General features: G+C 39.6%; 1 protein-coding gene across 3 annotated transcripts in view; it reads right to left on the bottom strand.

The window, feature by feature from the left end:
- The window catches only part of LOC134751900 (sperm surface protein Sp17), a 185,696-nt gene extending 163,864 nt beyond the window's left edge, over window positions 1-21,832 (bottom strand). For 2 of the 3 annotated variants that reach the window (XM_063687452.1, XM_063687453.1), the window contains exon 1: window positions 4,067-4,227. Coding sequence is in view for 1 of the 3 variants with exons in the window: in XM_063687451.1 (XP_063543521.1) it covers window positions 21,612-21,741 (130 nt within the window). In the remaining 2 variants the exon portion in view is untranslated. Of the gene's footprint in view, window positions 1-4,066; window positions 4,228-21,611 lie in introns of those variants that run through there. The other variant, XM_063687451.1, reaches the window with a different exon arrangement.
- Window positions 21,833-23,104: the final 1,272 nt, after the last annotated feature.

The raw sequence follows: 23,104 nt of genomic DNA, 5'->3' as shown, positions 1-23,104 counted from the left end.
AGCAATAGAATTACTAAATAACTTCTTAGCTTCAATCCAAAACGCAGACATATTCGCAGACAAGTGGCCGTCCTTACAAAGTAGTGTCAGGATTTTTTTAAACTCTACCTATGTAACTTTGTAGTATGTATGTTTAATTCAAGTTCCTAGAGATACTCGTAGTTCGAAAAATGTATACATGTTTATGATACTGACTATGTATTAACAGTATAAGTGTCTTGGCGTAGGTCGCTGTAAACTTATACTTGTGTTTGTTTGAATAAAGAATAAAGAATAAAGAAGAAGAAGTTATGTATTATGTATTTAAGTATGCACCTAATGCACCTATATCAGCACCTAGTACCCGTATCTGCTGTACATCTAATTCCTAATAAAAATAGTTTTTCGCCCATAATTAGAAATTAGATATATATATATAGGTAGACTTTTAGATTATAGATTTTTCAAATCTGGCAATTCGTGAATGGAACTTCTGATAAGGTTTTTACCGCTAACTACTCTTCATACTTTAGAATACAAAGATTGTAAATACATGGTAAAATTCGACATGTTTGCCTAAGGGTCACTTGCACTAATCGAGGGTTAGCCACTACCTCGGAGTTAACCTTTAACACAGGGTTAAATTATACTGGTAACTCCGGATTTAACCGGTTATCCCCGAGCTAACCCTGGATGGACTCCACTCTCAAGCTCATGGAGGTGAGGCGTGAGATGATTCTGCAGTCGTCAGGTGACGTTTGTCGTTATAGGCAGCTCAACAGACGGATCTCGAAGTCTCTGAAGCGAGATATACGCCGATTCAATACTAACAGTATTGAAGAGGCTATCAAGCGCAACAGAGGCTCGAAGGTGTTTGCCAGAGATCTGTCTATTGGCCAAAGCCAACTGACAAAACTGAAGACCGACGACGGCAGGATCATCTCATCCAAACCTGAGCTCTTGGGAGAAGTCGAGAAGTTCTATGGACAGTTATACACAACAACCCGAGCACCCGTCGTGGATCTAGCTAGAGACCCTAGAGCTAGACTAACTCGACACTATACCGAAGATATCCCGGACGTCAGCCTGTACGAGATTAGTATGGCTCTCAAACAACTTAAGAATGGCAAAGCCCCAGGTGATGACGGAATTACGGCCGAACTCCTGAAGGCGGGTGGTAAACCAGTCCTTAAGGCCCTTCAGACGCTGTTTAGTTCCGTCATGCGCGAAGGAAAAACGCCGCAAGCGTGGAACAGAAGTGTGGTGGTGCTCTTCTTCAAAAAAGGTGATAACACCTTGCTGAAGAATTATAGACCCATCTCACTTCTGAGCCATGTCTACAAGCTGTTTTCGAGAGTCATCACGAACCGTCTCGCACGCAGGTTTGACGACTTCCAGCCTCCCGAACAAGCAGGTTTCCGTAAAGGCTATAGTACCGTAGACCACATACATGCGTTGCGGCAGGTTATACAGAAGACTGAGGAATATAACCTCCCCCTTTGCCTTGCATTTGTGGACTACGAGAAAGCCTTCGATTCGATCGAGACTTGGGCTGTGCTGCAGTCTCTCCAAAGGTGCCAAATCGACTACCGGTATATCGAAGTGCTGAAGTGTCTGTACGAAAACGCCACCATGTCCGTCCGACTACAGGGCCAGAGCTCGAAGCCTATTCCATTGCAGCGGGGAGTCAGACAAGGAGATGTAATCTCCCCAAAGCTGTTCACCGCTGCATTGGAGGATGCCTTTAAGGTTCTGGACTGGAAAGGACGAGGCATCAATGTAAATGGCGAGTACATCACTCACCTTCGGTTTGCCGATGATATCGTAGTCATGGCTGAGACCATGGAGGACCTCAGTGCGATGCTCGCTGATCTCAGCAGAGTATCTGAACGAGTTGGTCTGAAAATGAACATGGACAAGACGAAGATCATGTCTAACGTCCATGTTGTGCCAACTCCCGTATTAATCGGAGGCTCTGCGCTCGAAGTTGTTGACGATTATGTATACCTAGGACAAACAGTCCAGTTAGGTAGGTCCAACTTCGAGAAAGAGGTCACTCGTCGAATCCGACTCGGTTGGGCAGCGTTCGGGAAGCTCCACAGTATCTTTTCGTCCAAATTGCCGCAGTGTCTTAAGTCAAAAGTCTTTGACCAGTGTGTGTTGCCAGTGATGACATACGGATCTGAGACGTGGGCGCTAACGATGGGCCTCATAAGAAGGCTCAAGGTCACGCAAAGGGCAATGGAGAGAGCTATGCTCGGGGTTTCTCTGCGTGATAGAGTCAGAAATGATGATATCCGCAGTAGAACTAGGGTCACCGATATAGCTCGCAGAATTGCAAACCTTAAGTGGCAGTGGGCGGGGCACATTGCTCGCAGAACTGATGGCCGGTGGGGCCGGAAGGTTCTGGAGTGGCGTCCGCGTACCGGAAGACGAACTGCCGGTAGGCCTCCAACGAGATGGAGCGACGACCTGGTGAAAGTCGCGGGAATTCGGTGGTTGCGAGCGGCACAGGATCGGTCGGAGTGGCGAGCCTTGGGGGAGGCCTATGTCCAGCAGTGGACGTCTATCGGCTGACATGATGATGATGATGATGATGATGAACCCTGGATGGCACAAGTGGCTCTAAATTTTCTTAAGGGGCCCACTGACTATCAGTCCGCCGGACGATATCGGCCTGTCTGTTGTTCGGAACTGTCAAATTTTTGTTCTAGCTGACAGGCCGATATCGTCCGGCGGACTGATAGTCAGTAGCCCCCTTTAAATTAATAAGTGTCTTAATTAATCTAAGTACATAGTATTAAGCACCTTTATTAACTTAAACCGAACCGTTGGGGTAGACGAGTTCTCGAGTGGAGACCGCGTGTCGGCAAACGTAGCGTAGGATGCCCTCAAACTAGATGGAGCGATGACCTTAGCAAGGCGGCTGGCAAGAGTTTCCGCAAATCGTGCTCAATGGCGTGAAATAGGAGAGACCTATGTCCAGCAGTGGACGAGAGTAAGCTGATGATGATGATGATGATGTAATATTGTCTTCGGTTACCGCGATAGTTACTCATGAAATAAAACTATGAAATCGGATTATATCGCGTTTCAAACCCTTTACAGCGTTCGTGGTCAACGGGTGACGGGGAAACGTCGGGATGTATTATAAATTCAATATACGCGATATATTTTCATAGTTTTATTTGACGATGATGATGACTGACTGATATGACTTAAATACCTGTACTTCGGAAACCCTGTGTTCTCCTTAATCCTGTTGAAGTATTCCACAATTCAGATATAATACTCTGAAGCTTTATAACAAAACGGTTAAAACAGAAGAAAAGAAGGAAAACGTCAAATTAAAACCCGAGGTCTTCGTAAAATGAATTGTGGACATTTCCAGAGACAAATCACTTCATTATTCTATCCTTTTATCATCATATTCCTCGCGTTATCGGCCATGCCACGGCTCATGGGAGCCTGGGGTCCGCTTGGCAACTAATCCCGAGAATTGGCGTAGGCACTAGTTTTTACGAAAGCGACTGCCAACCCAGAGGGGAAACTAGGTCTTGTTGGGATTAATCCGGTTTCCTCACGATGTTTACCTTCAACGAAAATCAACTGGTAATATCAAACGATCCGAAAAACTCATTGGTACTCAGAAGTTCCGAAAAACTCATTGGTACGAGCCGGGGTTTGAACCCGCGACCTCCAGATTAAAAGTCGCACGCTCTTACCGCTAGGCCTCCAGCGCGTCTCATTATTCATTACCTTTCATTTCATTTAATGAAGTTTTTATAGCTATCCTAAAGAATTCACCTTATGTATGAAAACATAAAATTTTACCGCTACTTCTACTGAAATAATTTCCGTCGCCTTTTTATGCCAACGATCATATTTAGAATATAAAAAGCCGACCTAACAACGAACCCTTACAAAATAATTGGACCCGTTTCAAGGTTGATTTAATAAATCCTTCGCAGGTAGTCACCTGTCAAGGCTATATAAATATAACCTACGGAACCCTACTAATTACTTCTAACCTAATTAATAACCAGGCATAGAAAACCGGCTGCCGAAAATGTAATAGAAAACTTACCTGTGACACACAGATCCGTTTTTGAATGCACTAATTGGTTTTGATTGGTTGTTTCACACAAGCGTAACGCTGATTGGTTTAAAAAGGCGGGTGGTCGAAATTTCGAATTTGGAACCGACGTGCGTTCCGTTTCGCGAGCGGGAGGACTGTGCCGCGGCGGCGCGGAGTCTCAGTTGTTCCTTTCAACATTTACTGAGTATCTATCCAGCCAGTAAAACATGACTTATTGATTAGTAACAATTGTATGCTTAACATGGTTCATCTTATACTGGTGTTTTGAGGTGAAGTTGGTATGTGTGGAATATAGCAAGGGTGGCTACGTCATGAGTTAAGGTAGGTTTAGTTGGGGCAGTTTTAATAATAATAATGAATAAATGAGATAATAGTAATGTGTACATATTGTTTTGTAAGTGATTTTATATTTTAATTTTATATGCATATTGTTAAAAGCCTAAACTAAGAAAAAAAAGACATATTTGAGACTTTTTGAGAATTTTAACGGATGTAATAAAGGAGAATATCTTAACTTTATTAGTATACTGAGCGTACTGACGCATATATGTGACGTTTTCAAGTACATACATATATACATATAATCACGCCTAGGAGGGGTAGGCAGAGACCACGGATTTCCACTTGCTACGATCCTGAGATACCTCTTTCGCTTCCTTTACTTTCATAACATTCCTCATACACGCTCGCCGATTTAGGGTGCTCTTGACCTGGCCTTTCTTCAGGATTTCCCCGAGTACAATTCAAGTATTCTTGTAGTTTTCAAGTACAATGTACCATATTGGAGTTTTTAGGTAATTTGCATCTTTATCTAAGTAACGCTTTATTACCAGGGGTCTTAGGGTCGCTGAATTTATAGATGGCACACTAAAAATACCGATTTTTGGTTGACCCAACCAAACTATCTTGCTTCCTGTATTTTCACGTTACTTTTAGATACCTAAAGTCAGCAAAGCTTAAAGCTTGGCACGCCTGTAAGCTCATTTGTATGCTAAGCTAATAGTTTTGCTGACTGTACCGTTTTTCATCAACGAACCATTCATTGGTATTATAAAACAAAACTGAATGCTACATCTAACTTTTTTGACATATTTTCCGTCTTCAAGCAATTTAAAAATATGTTTTGTAATAATGATATACGCTTCTTCTAAAACTCGTTTTATGAAATCATATTTTATACGAAACTAAAACAACCGTCCCTTAAAGGGTTTTTATGAAGGCATTTTCTTATTCATGATTTATGTTACCTCGAAGTTTACGAAGATTTATTTAATAGAAGTATCTTTTTGTTTATTTTTAATTAAACTTGAGATCGTTTGAGAATTAAATTTTTCAGTAAAACAACGTCTAGTATCGATCATTTGACATTACCACAGAATAAGTAATAGTATTATCATACAGAACGGCCACGCACCGCCCCGCCCCGCTTCGAATTACCTCGCCCCGCGACAGCAGATTGACGGCCGTTTGCCGGCCGCTCAGTACTGTTTTTAAGCAAATTACTCACACAATGACGCATGAAGCGTGTAGAGACGTGCCGTTCACACATAGAAGCGCAAGTGATTTTTGAACCTACAGGTCGATTCACAATAGCTGGCACACGAATGGAATGTACGACCTTTTATTGTAACCGCGTGTTCTTGCAAATAAAAATGTATGATTATGATTACGAAAACGAATGAATGAAGATATCTATGTGTGTATCACATTAACCAATAAAATTAGAACCATAATTTTATTGGTTAATGTATACCGATACAGCTGTCACTCGTGCAATGAAAGTTTTGTTCATTTCTGTTTCGTGAATATGTAAAGGGGCCCACTGATTATCAGTCCGCCGGACGATATCAGCTTGTCAGTTAGAACGAAATTTTTTTTTATAGAAGGGAAAATGCTTTTCGCATACCACCCAGGCGCGGGGACGAGCCTGGGATGGTTATGTGGGACTCGGGACTCCCGTATAGGCTCATGAGACCCACGGTTTACCCACTAAAAACCCCTCTTGACCGCCTCAGGGCTATAAGGCGAGGCCACAGGAACACTGGAGCACTCTTCCGCAGCACGTCCGGATGGCCTAGTGGGTAATGACCCTGCCTGCCGATGGGCCTGGGTTCGAATCCCGGTAAGGGCATTTGTGTGATGAACACAAATATTTGTTCCTGAGTCATGGGTGTTTCCTATGTATATAATATAAGTATGTATTTATCTATATTAGTATGTATATACCTAGCACCCATAGTACAAGCTTTGCTTTAGTTTGGGGTTAGGGTGATTTGTGTACGATGTACCTACCTTAATATTTATTTAATTTTTTATTTATTACAGATATAGTGTTTAATTATTTTTCATCGTATTTCTCGGAAACGTTCGTATTTGTCATGCTACTTCAGTCAACGTCAGTACTTTTTGTACCGAGACTGACTGAAATAGAGACACGTTCGTACGTTTCCGTGACAATACGATGGAAAACAATTATGCACTATTTCTGTAACATCGAACAGCGCGCTTAGTAGCAATCAATCAATGGCGTCCACCGATCGCCGTTCTCGCGTCAGCGCCTGTCCAACCCATAGACATATATATTACTTCGTAAAGACCGGCCTTACGAGCACTACGAATGGGGTCGATACATTGGAGCCAAAAACGCATTTAGTTACACCGCGCTCAGTCATGTTGCCAATTGCGCAGTGGAAAGATCGCTTGAAATGATAGTTTCGCGACTAAATAAGAAATTGGCATCTATTATTGTTTAGCGTATGATTTTTTAATATTTGTTGTCATATAGTTGTTTACACCTAAGTAATCATATTGAGCACATCGTTTCAGGTAATATTTAAATTGCGAAAGCAGCAAAACTTATGAATATTGGTTTATTTTTCCTAACACATCATTTGTTTATGAAAACGGGTAACAACGCAAACGTCATTATTTGCGCGTACTTACTTGTTCTTAAGATTACCTAAAGACCTAAGAATATTTATCTTAGAAACCTTCCTAAGGTAAATTTTCAGAATGGTAATTAGTTCCATGGGTGTTATATAGTTTAAATGATAATAAGGTTTTTTTTTCGGACAACGTACGAAAGCATTTTTGTCCAAGCTGAAACGGAGACCTCCGCTAGCGCTCGTTCGATAAAAAAATAAAAAAAGTCAAACGAAATATTTTGTTGCGTACGCAACTTCTTATTTATATAAAATATTCCTTGCAGTAGCTAAACGCAGCCGTCGGGCTCGGTTAGTATGCGGAGGCTTTTTTAAAGCACCAATGTAGCGCTCCACATAATTTGTATCGCGGCCAATTAGAGGCACCTAAATTTAAACCAACTTTTTACTGTTCAATTTCGCTAAATCACTCTCTCATCAGCCTCCATACCATAACCACCACTTCTACACCTTTTAACCGTTTTGTCAAGGAACCCTTTGTAACCAGTACCTATTGAAGATTACAGTTACAGTTTACTTTAAATCGAAGCCTTTTTATTTGAGTCGTCGAGACCTGCGGACTTAGAACGGTAGCATTTTTATCGCCTGTCACCTTCTAACAAGTATGTTAGTGCGAAAGTGACAGGCATAGTGACAGGTGATAAAAATGCAACCATGCTGACACCGCTGCACGGCGGCCACAATATGTGTCAATCTCAATATCCAGAGAAAAATTAATACCATATTATGAATAATAATTATATTAAATTATAATATTAATTATTCATCAATGTACCCGCTCTTCTAGAGCCGACTGGCATTATCAGAGATGATGGCAAGAGGCCCGATGGGATGTCCTTGGTTCCTTGGAGCTTGGGACGGATGTTGGTGTGGGATGGCTACCTGCGTAGACACACTGGCACCGTCCCACCTCCAACGGACTAATGTAAAAGCGGACGGAGCGGCGGAAAGCGCCGAAATTTTAAAACGTAATAAATATAAGAGCCTCGGTAGAGAGTATCATTTCGTTCCATTTGGAGTTGAAACTCTAGGTCCATGGGGTCCCAGCGCGCATAAGTTGTTTGCAGAAATCGCGAAGCGTCTGGTTGACGTAACTGGTGACCGAAGAGCTGGCGGCTTTCTCGCACAACGTATCAGCATTGCGATACAGCGGGGAAATGCCGCCAGCATCCTTGGTACAATGCCTCAAGGGCCTATTTTAGATTTAAGCTAGTTATTAATTTCATTTACGTAGTACCACTGTATATATCTTGTATGTAAATAAATGTTTAGTAGATAATATTAAATACAATTTACATACAAGATATATACAGTGGTACTACGTAAACGAAATTAATAACTAGCTTAAATCTAAAATAGGCCCTTGAGGCATTGTACCAAGGATGCTGGCGGCATTGCCCCGCTGTATCGCAATGCTGATACGTTGTGCGAGAAAGCCGCCAGCTCTTCGGTCACCAGTTACGTCAACCAGACGCTTCGCGATTTCTGCAAACAACTTATGCGCGCTGGGACCCCATGGACCTAGAGTTTCAACTCCAAATTAAATTAATTAATAAAAATTACTACCTTTAGGTATATGGAGAAGCGATTGTCGACTTTCCTCTTAAACTATATGGTACGTTATATCTACATCCAGATCGAGCGGTACGCCTGTCAGACACCGACGATGTATTGACCGATTGCCCGAGTCACCCCTTGTTAAAAAGCGGCCACGCCCACGGATTTTTTTAAACCTCTTTTTAGGGTTCCGTACCCAATGGGTAGAAACGGAACCCTATTACTAAAACTCCACTGTCCGTGTGCCTGTCTGTCACCAGGCTGTATCTCATGAACCGTGATAGCTAAACTGTTGACAATTTCACAGATGTATTTCTGTTGCCGCTATTGGGACCGTGCACGATGATAGCGCCACACAGCGGTTGCAACTATAGGCTTTTGTATTTTGTCAAAACTATTAAGCGAGAAGTAAGTAAATCGTAATAATTTCAGTGAAAACTACTGAACGGATTTTTATGCGGTTTTCACCTATGAATAGAGTAATTCTTGAGGAAGGTTAAGGCGTATAATTTGTTAAGATTTTGTGTAAATTGGTTGAAATATGACGATATTTGGTAATGAAGTCAGAAAAAAATCAGGCTGGCATAATGTATTGTTTGTCTGCATTTTCGTTAGTCATAATTTGGTTTGTCTCAGAAACGCATAACTTTTCAGAATTGCCATAAAACAAACCTAACCTAACCGCTCGTACTTCTTACGCACCAACGAATGATTGCTTTCTTCAACCAGCATCGACACTTTTTTTTATACCACAACGGTAGCAAACAAGCATACGGCCCGCCTGATGGTAAGCAGTCACCGTAGCCTATGGACGCCTGCAACCCCAGAGGCGTTACATGCGCGTTGCCGACCCTTTAAAAACCTGTACACTCCTTTTTTGAAAAAATCCATACTGTAGACCCTCGGGAAAACCTCGGAAGGGAGCTCATTCCACAGCCGGAGCGTCCGCGGGAGGAAATTCCTCTTAAACCACACAGTACGCGACCATTTAAGTTCTAGGGTGTGAGGATGAACACCCTGCCAACGGCGAGCGGTGCGGTGATAAAAAGCGGCCGTTGGCATCATGTCAAACAATTCTTCAGAGCACAGCCCATTGTACCTATACAAGCGGTAGAACACACACAAGGAGGGAGTTATTTGCCACTGACAGATCATATAACAAATCCAGGTCATATTCATTACCTCTTATTACAATCAGAATACGCCTCCAGTACCTGTTCTACTATATAAGTAAACTATGCAGTTTATAGCGAATGCGGGCAGATAGGCATCCGATACCGATAGTGCCCGCACGGATCCAATCAACGGATCACACGGATAGGTTACCTATATTCACTTCTCAACTTCGAGATGCGTTAAGGGTCCCCGGCAAGTACTGAAACTTTGTACTTACAATAGGATAAGGTATATATATCTATGTCTGTAATTAGTTTATGTAGCTTCAGGCCGTTCCATTGGTTTGCCGCTGTCTCTGTCACATTTCGCAAGAAAGAACGGGAAAGATCATGCGCGCCAATTGTCAATTTTTATCGATTTTTTTTCGTTTTTTATTTATTTTAAAAACTTTACCTTACAATATCGAAATTCGAAAGCTATGAAATTACTATTTAAGGTAAGATTGTTTTTTCTTCTTTTTTTGTTTATAGTATCATATAATAAATAACCGAGTAAAGTCAGAGTTAGAGGTTACTTTGGGAATTAATTGTATCGAGCGAAGTGTCATAATTCGTGTATCGGAAGCTATGATATTAAAGATAATATAGTCAAGAACTACATTTTTTTTTTTACGTCTACGAATATCAACGCCTCTTAGAAAAACATGATCATATAAGGAGACTAACTTTGTACTTACAATAGGATAAGGTATATTTATGTCTGTAATTAGTTTATGTAGCTTCAGATACCATAAAAAATGAGAGCGTAACTACGTTTGTATGGAGAACCGAGCTTGCCGGGGACTCTTAAGTCATTCGGATTATCATTGATTACACACGAGTGCTATAATATAATGAACAAGCACGCGTGTTTAATATCTAGGATTATGAGCCTAAAAACTGTCCAATACACAAAACACAAGTGCAGGACATTGATATGCACGTATCAGCTATTTTGAGCTGCCTGTGCATTCTTATATAATAATAATAATTTACGAGCAAGTGTGTTGAAAAACATCTTATAAAAGATGGACTTAACAACTACACATGCATATTTCATCAGCAACCGGCGTGCATAAACACAAACACAAGCGAAGGATGACTAACGTTAGAACGACCCGGGCCCGGGCCAATTAATCCAACACTTCGTTTTCTATAGAAAGCATCACGTGAAAATTAAGAGTCGGTTGCCTCGGCCCGGACGGGTCCGGGACGGCCCGGGGGCCGTTCTAGCGTAGGTCATCCTCTATGTCTTTAACAATGCTAATTTTAATTTCTAATTTTGATACTACCCTGAAGATCGCTCACGCTCATTGGTGCATGCGAAATGAAGTGAAATTCGAACGCGAGTTGCGCAGCAATAACCAAGATGATCGTAAAGGTCGAATCAAAACCAGTTCAAAACCATACAAGTCCAACAAATGGTTAAATTAGTATCGCCTGTTTATTATTAGATATTTTAGTGACTTTTAGGGTTCCGTACCCAAAGGGTAAAAACGGGACCCTATTACTAAGACTCCACTGTCCGTCTGTCTGTCTGTCTCATGAACCTAGACAGTTGAAATTTTCACAGATGATGTATTTCTGTTGCCGCTATAACAACAAATACTAAAAACAGAATAAAATAAATATTTAACACTGCCGCGCTCCACCAGCCGATCACGAAGCTAGACTAAGAAAAATTGTGTTGCGAGTGGTGTTCGTGATCGGCAAGTGTGGCGCGGCGAGTCCGACTCGCACTTGGCCGGTTTTTTTCTTTCACTTTAGCTATATTGATACCTACATTATCTTTCCTCTTTAATGCACCATCAAACTGCCAAGAATACAAATAGAATATCGAAGACCGCTAAAGCGATATTAAAAACATGCTCGCCAAGTCGCCACAATGGTAGCGGAAACGATAGCTTTCTGGCCGCATTGGTATCGAGCGATCACGCTTCACTGCGCCCTGCCTTTATTCAGAACCTGTTAATATTTAGTTTGTAATGGAAAATTTAATTGTTTAAAACGTAGGAGTTATGAAATACTACTTCCAAAAAATTTTCTAACACTCGGTAACGGTCGAGGCGTACGACACTTCGTTTTCTATAGAAATCATCATGCAATCTCCGATCACCTGTCATAGAAAAAGAAAATATCCCTTATCTCGGCCCGAACCCGGGCCGTTCTAACGTGAGTCATACTTAGTTGCTGTTTGTAGGCATCTTAACTCAATTATAGAGCTGTAAAAACTTTTTAATAAGCCTAAACTCAATATATTTGTGTTTTCCATTGAGGAGTTCCTGTGACTGCATTCCCATGTTCTATGTTAGTAGGAGCAATGGTAGGAGCAATGCGCCAAAGAAAATCTTTAAAAATTGTTAAGTTCTCATGGAAAATTCTCGGTATTTTTTCTGCACGGTTACAGCCAATCGTCGTGGCGGATAGTCTCAATTTCAATGCCACTTTAATGAAACAGGCAGTAATTAAGACGTAAATATCAGTTAAAACAGTTGTTAACTGTTTACAATACAATACAAATAATCTTTATTGCACACCTTATTACAGAAAACAATACAAATAATACAGAAAAGAAGTTTAACAACAGATCACCGGCCGCCGACCAGGGCGCCGGCGTGCTACTTGGTGGTCCACCGTGTCAAAGGCTTTAGACAGATCCCAATTAAATCCACAGACAACCCAGAACAGACCTGGCGCATAAGAACGAGGAGAGCCGACCCCAAATAATGGGATAAAGGCAAAGACAAAGAAAAAACAACAGACCAGTGTGTGTGTGTTAAGTACATTGAGTACTGACTGATTGAGTGTGAGTGAATACTATTATAACCCCTAATTTGAAAGATCTTTTTCATGAAAGTATTTAAGAATTTCCGTCTAGTTTGAGAATGTTCTGTAACATACCCAATGCTAATAGGAATTGCAAGTACATTGGTAGAGGAAATGATAGCTTTCTGGCCGTCCTTCCATAAGTTTTTTTTTAACGCCGGCTGTACACACTATTATTTCATAACCGAATTCGTAGCAGATGGTAACATTTAATAGAAATGATTGAAATTTTATTATATGGATCGTATTGTTTTTGTTTTTCTTTCTTATGTGCTGTGTTAGTTTAGAATTTTATTTTATTTAATGTTATTTTTAATTTAGTATATAACTGTTTTTCAAACACAATGTATATTGTAAATGAATGAATAAAATGAAATGAAATAAAATTAAATCCCTATTGAGAACAGGAAAAATGCCAAATATTTGTCATTCTCTAAGCTCCACCACGTGGCCACAATCAGATTTCTAGCAGACTGAATAAACAGGTAGGCGCAGTGAAGCGTGATCGCTCGATACCAAATGCGGCCAGAAAGCTATCATTTCCTCTACCAATGTAAGCTCATTTTTAGGGTTCCGTACCCAAAGGGTAAAAACGGGACAAGGGTCTTGGGTGGGTTCAAGTCCCACCCAAGACTGTGATTTTTTCCACTTTTAATTTACTTATAAGCATTGTTGGAATTGGGCCGTATTTCCCATAACATTTCCCGCTACATTGGCTACGAATTTCGTAGAGGCTCTACGAAGTTCGTAGCGGCGCTACGCCGCATTCAGATGCAAATTGTGTTGCCAACTTGCCATACGTTAATGTGGGTCACAGAAATGTACACTTTATTTCGAAATGATTAAGGATAGGCTGAATATGGACTTTGCTGAATACGAATATTCGGCCGAATAGTCGGATCAAATCATACCAAACCGATTATTCGACCGAATATTCGTTTGGGCTAAAACTGTCTAAAACGCTGAAAACAAGTTTTCTTTTTTGCTTCAAGGGTTAAAAAGATAATCACTTATTGTCATTAAACTTCAGTTTCTGAACATACCTCTTATCCAATAACAACAGAATAGGGTATTTACCTGTATTTAAAATAACTTATTTAACACCATGCATGAAATAAAGTACCAGAAGATTAATAGAGAAACGTAGACATCAGTTATTTTTAGACACAATTTCTATTTTAAAAACTATAAAGAGTAGGTAATTTGATTGTGACGTCACATGCTAGTATTTCATATAAACTCCATAGTAGCAAAATCGTAGTAGTCAGATACTATAAGAGGTCGTAAACAGACCTTTAATCCGCGTCTACTTAAATATTGAGACTATCGATCCTGAGGCAGGTGTTGTCAACCTTTTACCAAAGATAGAAATAACTCTGTAATAGATGGATACAGTCTAAGGAAAAAACGTGCCTCGAAAATCAAGAAAATTTGATTCTCGTTCAGAGGGCGCTACTAGCTTTGGCCTAATGTCGTATAGATGGCGTTGACGGTTTCGTTTATTATTTAACAATTTTAACGCATATCAGTGAAAGAACATGGGTCAAAATCATAAAAATAATTAATGCAAATAAAAAAAATCATTTATCCATATTTAAATACATTTTATCGTATTTTTATAAATCTTCATTTTTAGTTTTGAAGTGTGTCGATAGATGGCAGTGAATTTACTGGGGTTACAAAATTTACTATGACAGTACCGCTCTAGTATAAGTTACTCTATGCTTTTACTATTTAACGTGAAGGTTCTTAAAAAGGTTTTCGTCCGTTTACAGACTACTTCTTGTGGAACTGTGAAACATGTATTATTTGTTTGACAAGGGTACAAAGTTGTTGTTTAAGATTGCCCAGCAAGCTCGGCCAAAGTGAGGCATATCTAGTCCTGTAATTATTTTATATAGCTCCAGTTTATAAAACAAACGAAATAGAGCAAAAACAAGTTTTGTATGAAAAACTTAAATTCGCTGTATTTCTTATAGGGTTCCGTACCCAAAGGGTAAAAACGGCACCCTATTACTAAGACTCCTCTGTCCGTCTGTACGTCTGTACGTCTGTCTGTCTGCCCGTCTGTCTGTCACCCGGCTGTATCTCATCAACCGTGATAGCTAGACAGCTGAAATTTTCAGTTTTTTTTTTATGAAATAGGAGGAAAACGAGCAGACGGATCACCTGATGGTAAGCGACACAGATGATGTATTTTTGTTGCCGCTATAACAACAAATACTAAAAAGTACGGAACCCTCTGTGGGCGAGTCCGACTCGCACTTGTCCGGTTTTTTAACAATGGTATCTGAAGCTACATAAACTAATAACAGGATTAGATATATTATCCTATTGTAAGTTCAAAGTTTCAGAGCAATGTATGTATGTATGTATGTATGTAAACACTTTATTGCACATAAGACAGGTTAAGATATACAATTAAACAGAAAGTATACAATGTACAAAGGCGAACTTATCCCTGTAAGGGATCTTTTCCAGTCAACCTTTGAGCAACTGAGAGTAGACAATTAAAAATGACAGACAAACGAACACTATGTACAGAAAAGTGAAATTATGGTTCAATTATTACACTAGTAAATAATTGAAAACCTGTAGCCTATATTATAATATAAATACACATATAATACATATTAATATAAATACACACCTATAAATAAATATATACATAACAAATCATCATCATCATTGTCGTCGAATTTCCTCCCAAAAGCTTTTAAAGAGACCAAAATCATAGCACTCCTCAAACCGGGAAAATCGCCGAGTGACGCCTCGAGCTACCGACCTATAGCACTCCTGAGCAGTTGCTACAAGCTCCTAGAAAAGCTGTTGCTAAAGCGCATCGGGCCTCTAATAGAAAAGGTACTACCACCCGAGCAGGCTGGTTTCAGGACTGGTAGAAACTGCGCTGACCAGGTGCTAGCGCTCACGTCCCATATTGAGGCAGGTTTCCAGAAGGGGTTTAAAACGGGCGTTGCTTTCATCGACCTCACGGCCGCCTATGATACTGTCTGGCGGGATGGGTTACTATTTAAACTCCTCTCCGTAGTCCCAAACATCAAGATCATGAAACTCATCTCGAACATGTTAGCGCAGAGGCTCTTGGCAACAAATCAAGCCGGCAACGAAAGTTAAATAACGGTCTTCCCCAAGGCTCGGTTCTAGCTCCTACACTCTTTAACTTATATATCCATGATCTTCCCATCACCAACGCCAGAAAGTTCATCTATGCGGACGACATAGCGCTGTCCACTCAAGCCAAAGACTTTGCTTCCCTCGAGTTAGTTTTGTCTGAAGACCTGGAGAGGATGGCCTCCTTTTTGCGAATATGGCGACTCACTCCTAGCCCCGCAAAAACTGAAGTCACCTGCTTTCATCTCCACAACAAGCTGGCAAACTACGAGTTAAATGTACACTGGCAGGGAAAAAGACTGACGCACAACTTTGCCCCTAAGTACTTGGGAGTCACTTTAGATCGTTCACTCACATTTAAAGAACATCTTACAAAATTGGGTAGAAAACTGCAAACCAGGAACAACATCCTCAATAAACTTGCTAGTACTTCGTGGGGAGCGAATGCAGACTGCCTGCGCACCTCAGCCCTGGCCCTCGTTTACTCTACTGCCGATTACTGCTCACCGGTGTGGCTGGAAAGTGCGCACACGGACCGAGTCGACGTGGAACTCAACAAGTCGATGAGATGCATTTCTGGCACCATTCTTTCCACTCCAACTTACTGGCTCCCGGTCCTATGTAACATTGCTCCTGCCAGACTGAGACGGGAAGAGGCCCTTTTAAGGGAAACCCAAAAACTTATAACTAGAGTGGTCCTCCCCGGGCGTCAAGAGTTCCTTAACCCCTATTATCATCGACTCAAATCACGTCACCCACCTTGTAAGCTGGCTAAGACTCTAACAGAATCCAGACTCAGCCTTAAAGAAAAGTGGTCTTCTGACTGGCAGTCAAAGACAGACCTATCTGTTAGTAGCCTTATCTCACCCGGTGTGAAAGTGAAGGGGTTCAGTCTCCCGCGACATGAATGGTGCAAGCTGAATAGAATGCGGACAGGGTTCGGCCGTACCGCACATTTTAAACATCTTTGTGGATGGATCGACTCGCCCAGATGCGACTGTGGCGCCGAGTCGCAGACTGTCCAACACATAGTCCAGGAGTGCCCCCTCAGAGCCTACCCCGGAAGCCCCGATGACCTGTTCTCACTTACCCCTGACGCAGCCCAATGGCTGAGAACCTTGGATATAAACCTGTGACATACCTGTTATATTTTCGATTTATTTGTGACTTTTTATGCCATTCGATTAAATAAAAATAAATCATCATCATTCGCTTGCCCTTGTCCCATTCACTTGGGGTCGGCGCAGCATGTCTTTTTCTTCCATACATCTCTGTCACCCGTCATCTCATCATTCACTTGCGTTAGTTTCATATCATCTTTCACACAGTCCATCCACCATTTCCTCGGTTTTCCTCTCCTCGTACTTCCCTCCACATTCTTAATACCTTTCTCGTCACATGACTTATATACATAACAAATATTAAATAAAAATACTTAATACTCAACCAGAACACAAGTCATTGGAGAGCCATAGCTTATGCAATTTACTCTTGAGTGATGCTACCGACTGGAACTGTCTAAGGGATAACGGCAACTTGTTCCACAACTGCACAGCGCGCACTGTGAAGGACTTGGAGTATGACCGGGTCTTGTTACACGGTACAGCGAGAGTCAGGTTTGCACTCGATCTCAAGCAATCTAGCCAGTCGTTTTAAAATGAGTTTAACAGATGATGTATTTCTGTCGCGAACGCAAGTGAATGATTAGATGACGGGTGACAGAGAGGTATGGAAGAAAAAGACATGCTGCGCCGACCCCAAGTATTGGGACAAGGGCAAGTGAATGGGACAAGGGCAAGCGAATGATGATGTATTTCTGTTGCCGCTATAACAACAAATACTAAAAACAGAATATAATAAATATTTAAGTGGGGCTCCCATACAACATACGTGATTTTTTTACCGTTTTTTGCGAAATGGTACGGAACCCTTCGTGCGCGAGTCCGACTCGCACTTGGCCGGTTTTTTTTATTTTAATGAAGGATAGACGGATGGCCTATGTGTGCGTATTATTAGGGTAATCAATTTCATCATCTGTGAAAATTTCAACTGTCTAGCTATCACGGTTCATGAGATACAGCCTGGTGACAGACTGACAATGGAGTCTTAGTAATAGGGTCTCGTTTTTACCCTTTTAGTACGGAACCCTAAAAAGCTTAATAAAAGTAATAAATCATATAAAATAAGCCTCTGGGTGAATAGGAAATACATTAATCTTTTAAGATCATTAGTAATTGGTCAAAATAACGTGGTCTGAATTTAAATTCTGATTAATGATTATTATGTGTTTACCTGAGTTACCTGTAATACTTTTATATTTTTTCGCAGCTGTGTTTGTATAAGTTTTTTTTACATCACCAATTCGAAAAAGGGGTTTTTCTTCCCTGCTAGGAGAGATCAAATTGGCACTTTTCTTCCCTGCTAGGAGGGATCAAAGTAACACTTTTCTGTTCTAGGACACTATTTTTACATTTTTTTGCATATTATTTTTTTAGCTTAAATAATATTTTTAGATAGGTGATGTGAAAAGCAGTATGTGTCACATGGTAGCAAAATTATTTCCATCTTGGGCGTAACACACTTGAATCTATTATAGTATCCTTCGCTTCGTTGAGGATTCAATGTACGCCCTCGCCGTAAATATGTCATTTTGCTCCCTTGTAACACAATCCATTATTGTAAAGGATGATTGATAAAGAAAGGTTGGAAATCAAATTAAATTATCGACAAGTATGCTTCTAAAGTATTTTGGACAATTAGTGAATTCAATTCCCCATTCAATTTAATTTAATGGCCATGTACTTAAATCGTTTCATGCATATTAAAGCTATTACCACTGATTGCCACTTTTAATAGTGATTAACTTTTTATGAAAACGCAAATATAAAACTCTAAGCACGTCAGACGAAAAATGAACTTAAAAATTATTATTTTCTAGCATAACTCAACAGTTAAACCATTTCTACAAGTTCAGCAATAATACTTAACCACGACTCAGTAGTTTATTCCATTGTGAGAAAAGCCGCTGACCACGTATAATATCCTTGGCAGAGCCTCAAAATTATCCTAATATAGCTATGCTATGAAAAGAAAATCTTTACTCAGCTTTCCCGCCCTATATTTTCCTATACCTGATTTCAACGCCATCTATTCAAAATTGGGTGTAACTACTGACACAACTACATGGCGTGTAAACTAAGTTTTAAATGCAGATTAGGTGTCCTCAGTCCTCAGTAGTTTGGTGGAACGTGGATAGATGGCGTGCTTATACACGTTATTTCGGTTACTTTGATCAACAAAGTAGTTACTACTTACATTGTTATTTGTACTCGTATATTTTGTGCACATTGTTTTTATGTAAGAAGTTTCGGCTGGAATTCCACCACAGAAGATTTACCTACTGGTACGATTTAAGCGCCCCTTAAAATTATTACTATAGGCAGGTGTACCTACTGCTTATTGCGTGAACAATTGTAAGTATGTACATGTACCTATACATTTATATATACACATTACACATTTGATATACATGTGCCTGTATTTTATAATATATTTCCCTAGAATGCTACGCGAGGCCGTTGAGATTAAGAAATATCCAAACTTTAATAGATGGCTTTTCTCTACCACCAGCTTGGGATCCTGTAGTCCATCTGATAAAGGAACAAGCGACACATAGACTGTGAGACCTTTGTGTTGGATGATGTTGGACATCCTGTATATATGTTTTGAAATGATGTGTCCCGCCGAGTTTCTTGCCGGTCCCATATTAAGATACCCTCCTACAATTTAGGAGGGAATTAAATCTTCTCGGGTCAGTGGTGTAGGGTTAGAGCCGGCGTAGCTTTATCGCGTATATCTTTACTTGAAAATAGTTATATTGTATAACTAGCCTTATGAACCGATTTTGCATGTAGATATATAATCCGTTTGCATAGTTTTATTTCATGTAATCTAACTTGTTAACATCAATATAATTTATTAGTCATATAGGCATGACAAACATGTTTATGTACAAATGTGGTATTTTCTACAAAAAGGGACCTTATTGTCGATGGCGCTTATGCCGCATAGCGTCGCGCGGCATTGTATTTACATCGGAGCATCGTTTATAATGACGTAAGCGCCATCGACAATAAGGTCCCTTTTTATAGAAAATACCACAAATATCAATGGCAGTTTTACGAACTACTTTATTGCAGTAAGAGCAGTAACTGTTTGGCTGATACAAATTATCTTGGACATAAAAACTGAGTTGAGTAAATCAGTGTAGGATTTAGTGTTCTAGAAGTAGTTACTTGTTTTTGTGACTAGAATATTGGTTTGTTTTTCAGGTCCGTGTTTTTTACACACTTTTATTATACTATACAAAAGAGTACACTAATACTTTTTACTATAGAAAACATAGTCGGAATAAGATCCTACCGGCTGCGCCATGTAAAATATGTATTGGGACATGTAAAATATGTATTGGGACGGAGGAGCAAGTAATACACGTAAGCTCGTTGAAATTTACTACTTGTATCTCCTGTCTCATGTTTTCTTAGAAAATAAATAAGGTCAAGGTTAGATTTGAATGATTCACGGTTAGTTTCAAGACTTATATTGACCGGGATATCGGGAACTCATAAATAATACAAAAGGTAATCACGGTCTATATCCCGGACAATATAAGTCTAAGGTCAAGGTTGTTTGCAGAAATCGCGAAGCGTCTGACGTAACTGGTGACTGAAAAGCTGGCGGCTTCCTCGCACAATGTATCAGCATTGAGATACAACGAGCATCCTTGGTACAGTTGGTACAATGCCTGAAAGGCCTATTTTAGATTTAGTAGTACCCCTGTATATATCCTTTATGTTTTAACATATATAACATATATAACGTATACCGGGTGTTTCCTGTAACAGGAGCAATAAATTAAGCTGGAGGCTGTACGCCTCAAACTGACCAACATTTGTTCAGCAACTTTTTAAAATTATGAAATTTTTAGATTATACCTTTTTCATACTAATTAAATATTATTTTCAATGTACGCTGCCATCTGTGTGTTTGACGTTGCTTTCACCCTTTAAACATTACAAATTTTGCAATACATTGCGTCTTAGAATAAACTTTAAAGTGTAATAAAAATCAAAACACAAGTTATTTTTAAAACATGCTGAACTAATGTTGGTCAGTTTGAGGAGTACAGCCTACAGCTTAATTTATTGCTCCTGTTACATGAAACACCCGGTATAACATTTTTGGTTAAGGCCGTTCCATCAGTTTGCCGCTGTTACTGTCACATTTCTCAAGACAGAACAGGAAAGATCATGCGCGCCAAGTGTCAATTTTAATCGAATTTTGTCGGTTTTTATTTATTTTAAAAACGTTACCTTACAATATCGAAATTCGATAGCTATTAAATTACTATTGAAGTTAATATTGTTTTTTCTTCTTTTTTTGTTTATAGTATCACATAATAAATAACCGAGTAAAGTTTGATTAAAAGTCCGAGTTAGAGGTTACTTTGGGAATTAATTGTATCGAGCGAAGTGTCATAATCCGTGTATCGGAAGCTATGTTATTATAGATAATATAGTCAAGAACTACATATATTTTTTCCACGTCTACGAATATCAACGCCTCTTAGAAAAACATGATCATATATGGAGATTTTTCGCCTTCTGGATCAGAGAACCGCCTTAAGAAGACCGTAATAGGGCAACTCTTGTATTCTTGTATATACGTACTTCGCTCAGACACAGTCAGAATGGTAGAGCTTCGTTCCTGCTCTATTGTCCTTCTGTAAGTGGAGTATGAGTACAACTACAAACGAAAGAGTTATAAGCAACGAAAGAGCTTATATAGACGGTTTTACCTGATATACGGTCTTTACCAGATTCTTAGTTGATGACGAATGAAGGACTAAGAAAAGAGACTTACCTTTACCCTTCGCCAGCGCAGCATTCGTGTGATTCTGATTATTTTTTTCAGAACTCTCTTTCTCCTGAGCTCCATTTGCCCCGGTCTCCTCTTTAGCCGCCTTCGCGTCCGCACTGGTATTGCACCCCATTTTATTTGCACTTCAGTACACTAATAAGCTAGCGGAAGCTCACTACACTGTCGATCACTGAAAGCGGCTATAACATAATTTACTGGTTGATCTGAAACAATAAGAATAAAAGAAAATTATATAAATGGAATAGTTAATTTCGTAATAAATATTATGCTAAACAAACAGTATTTTAATCTGAAATACTAGTATTTTGTACAAATTGACTATATTGCGTCTACAATTTAATAATAAAACAAATAAATAAATTTTACTGTAGGAAAATCTTACGCACATTATTTTTATGCTGTGGCTACTCTACAACGTTATAAAAATATTTATTTTAACGAATTAATCCCCTAATATTTATTAATTATAAATTTTTATATTTGTATCATTAATTTCCACGTCACAATAAATAAAACAGTAAATAACATCCATGCATAGATCGTGATCGGCAACGCAGGCTTCGTCAAGTGGACACAAAAGCAAAGCAAATTTTAAACTTTATTGCACAATATAACAAATAAAGTACAAATGACGGACTTAATGCCTAAAGGCATTCTCTACCAATTAACAATCAGGCTGAACAGAAACAGTAGTAGGTGCTGCATTGAACAAAAAAAAGCTGAATAGGTAACTTAAAACAAAAAATATAGCGATAAATAAATAATATATACTAACGAAAATAAACTTACATGTACATACCTATTATAATTAAATAAACTTACATCCATACTGTACTAAACATAAAACTAAGGTTAAATAACCAAATTACTTTTAAATTTATATCGTAAATAACTGTCACGCAATAGTGGAACAAACTGGAATTGCACCGTCAAGAAATTAGACCTCTCCCTAATAATAAAGTAGGTAGATCCCTTCATAAATCTATTAAAATAAAACCAGGGAGCGTCTTAACTTACCACTTCAAAAGAAATATGGCGACAGAAATATTTATTTTTAATTATCTACAGACCACAAATCGTAATAAAGACATTTTAGTGATGTTAAATGCATTCCGGGGAATATTGTACCAAAATTCTGATAAAAAGCTTCTGATAAAGACCTCACGCTGCGTCTTACGTAAGCGGATAACTCGCGTTCGCAACGAGATCGCCCACGTAGGACACTTCTATCTTCTTCTTCTTCACTCGCATTATTTGAAGCATGACACCGAGGAAAGCTAGTGAATTTTAAATGGGCCTCACGGCAAAGCCGCCGAAACCGTGAAGCCGTGCTTAAAAGGCCCTAATTCACTAGCTTTCCTTGGTGTCATGCTTCAAAACTTGTATCACCGAATTAGGCGTGTCACCAAATAATGCGAGTTTACCCAGTATAGGTATCAAAAGATTGATTCACCCGCGCCGCATCGCTTCGCTAC

This window comes from Cydia strobilella, chromosome 23, assembly GCF_947568885.1.
Source record: "Cydia strobilella chromosome 23, ilCydStro3.1, whole genome shotgun sequence".
NCBI classification, from domain to species: domain Eukaryota; kingdom Metazoa; phylum Arthropoda; class Insecta; order Lepidoptera; family Tortricidae; genus Cydia; species Cydia strobilella.
The sequence above is the reverse complement of the archived record's forward strand: the minus strand, read 5'-3'. Positions and strand labels throughout refer to the sequence as shown.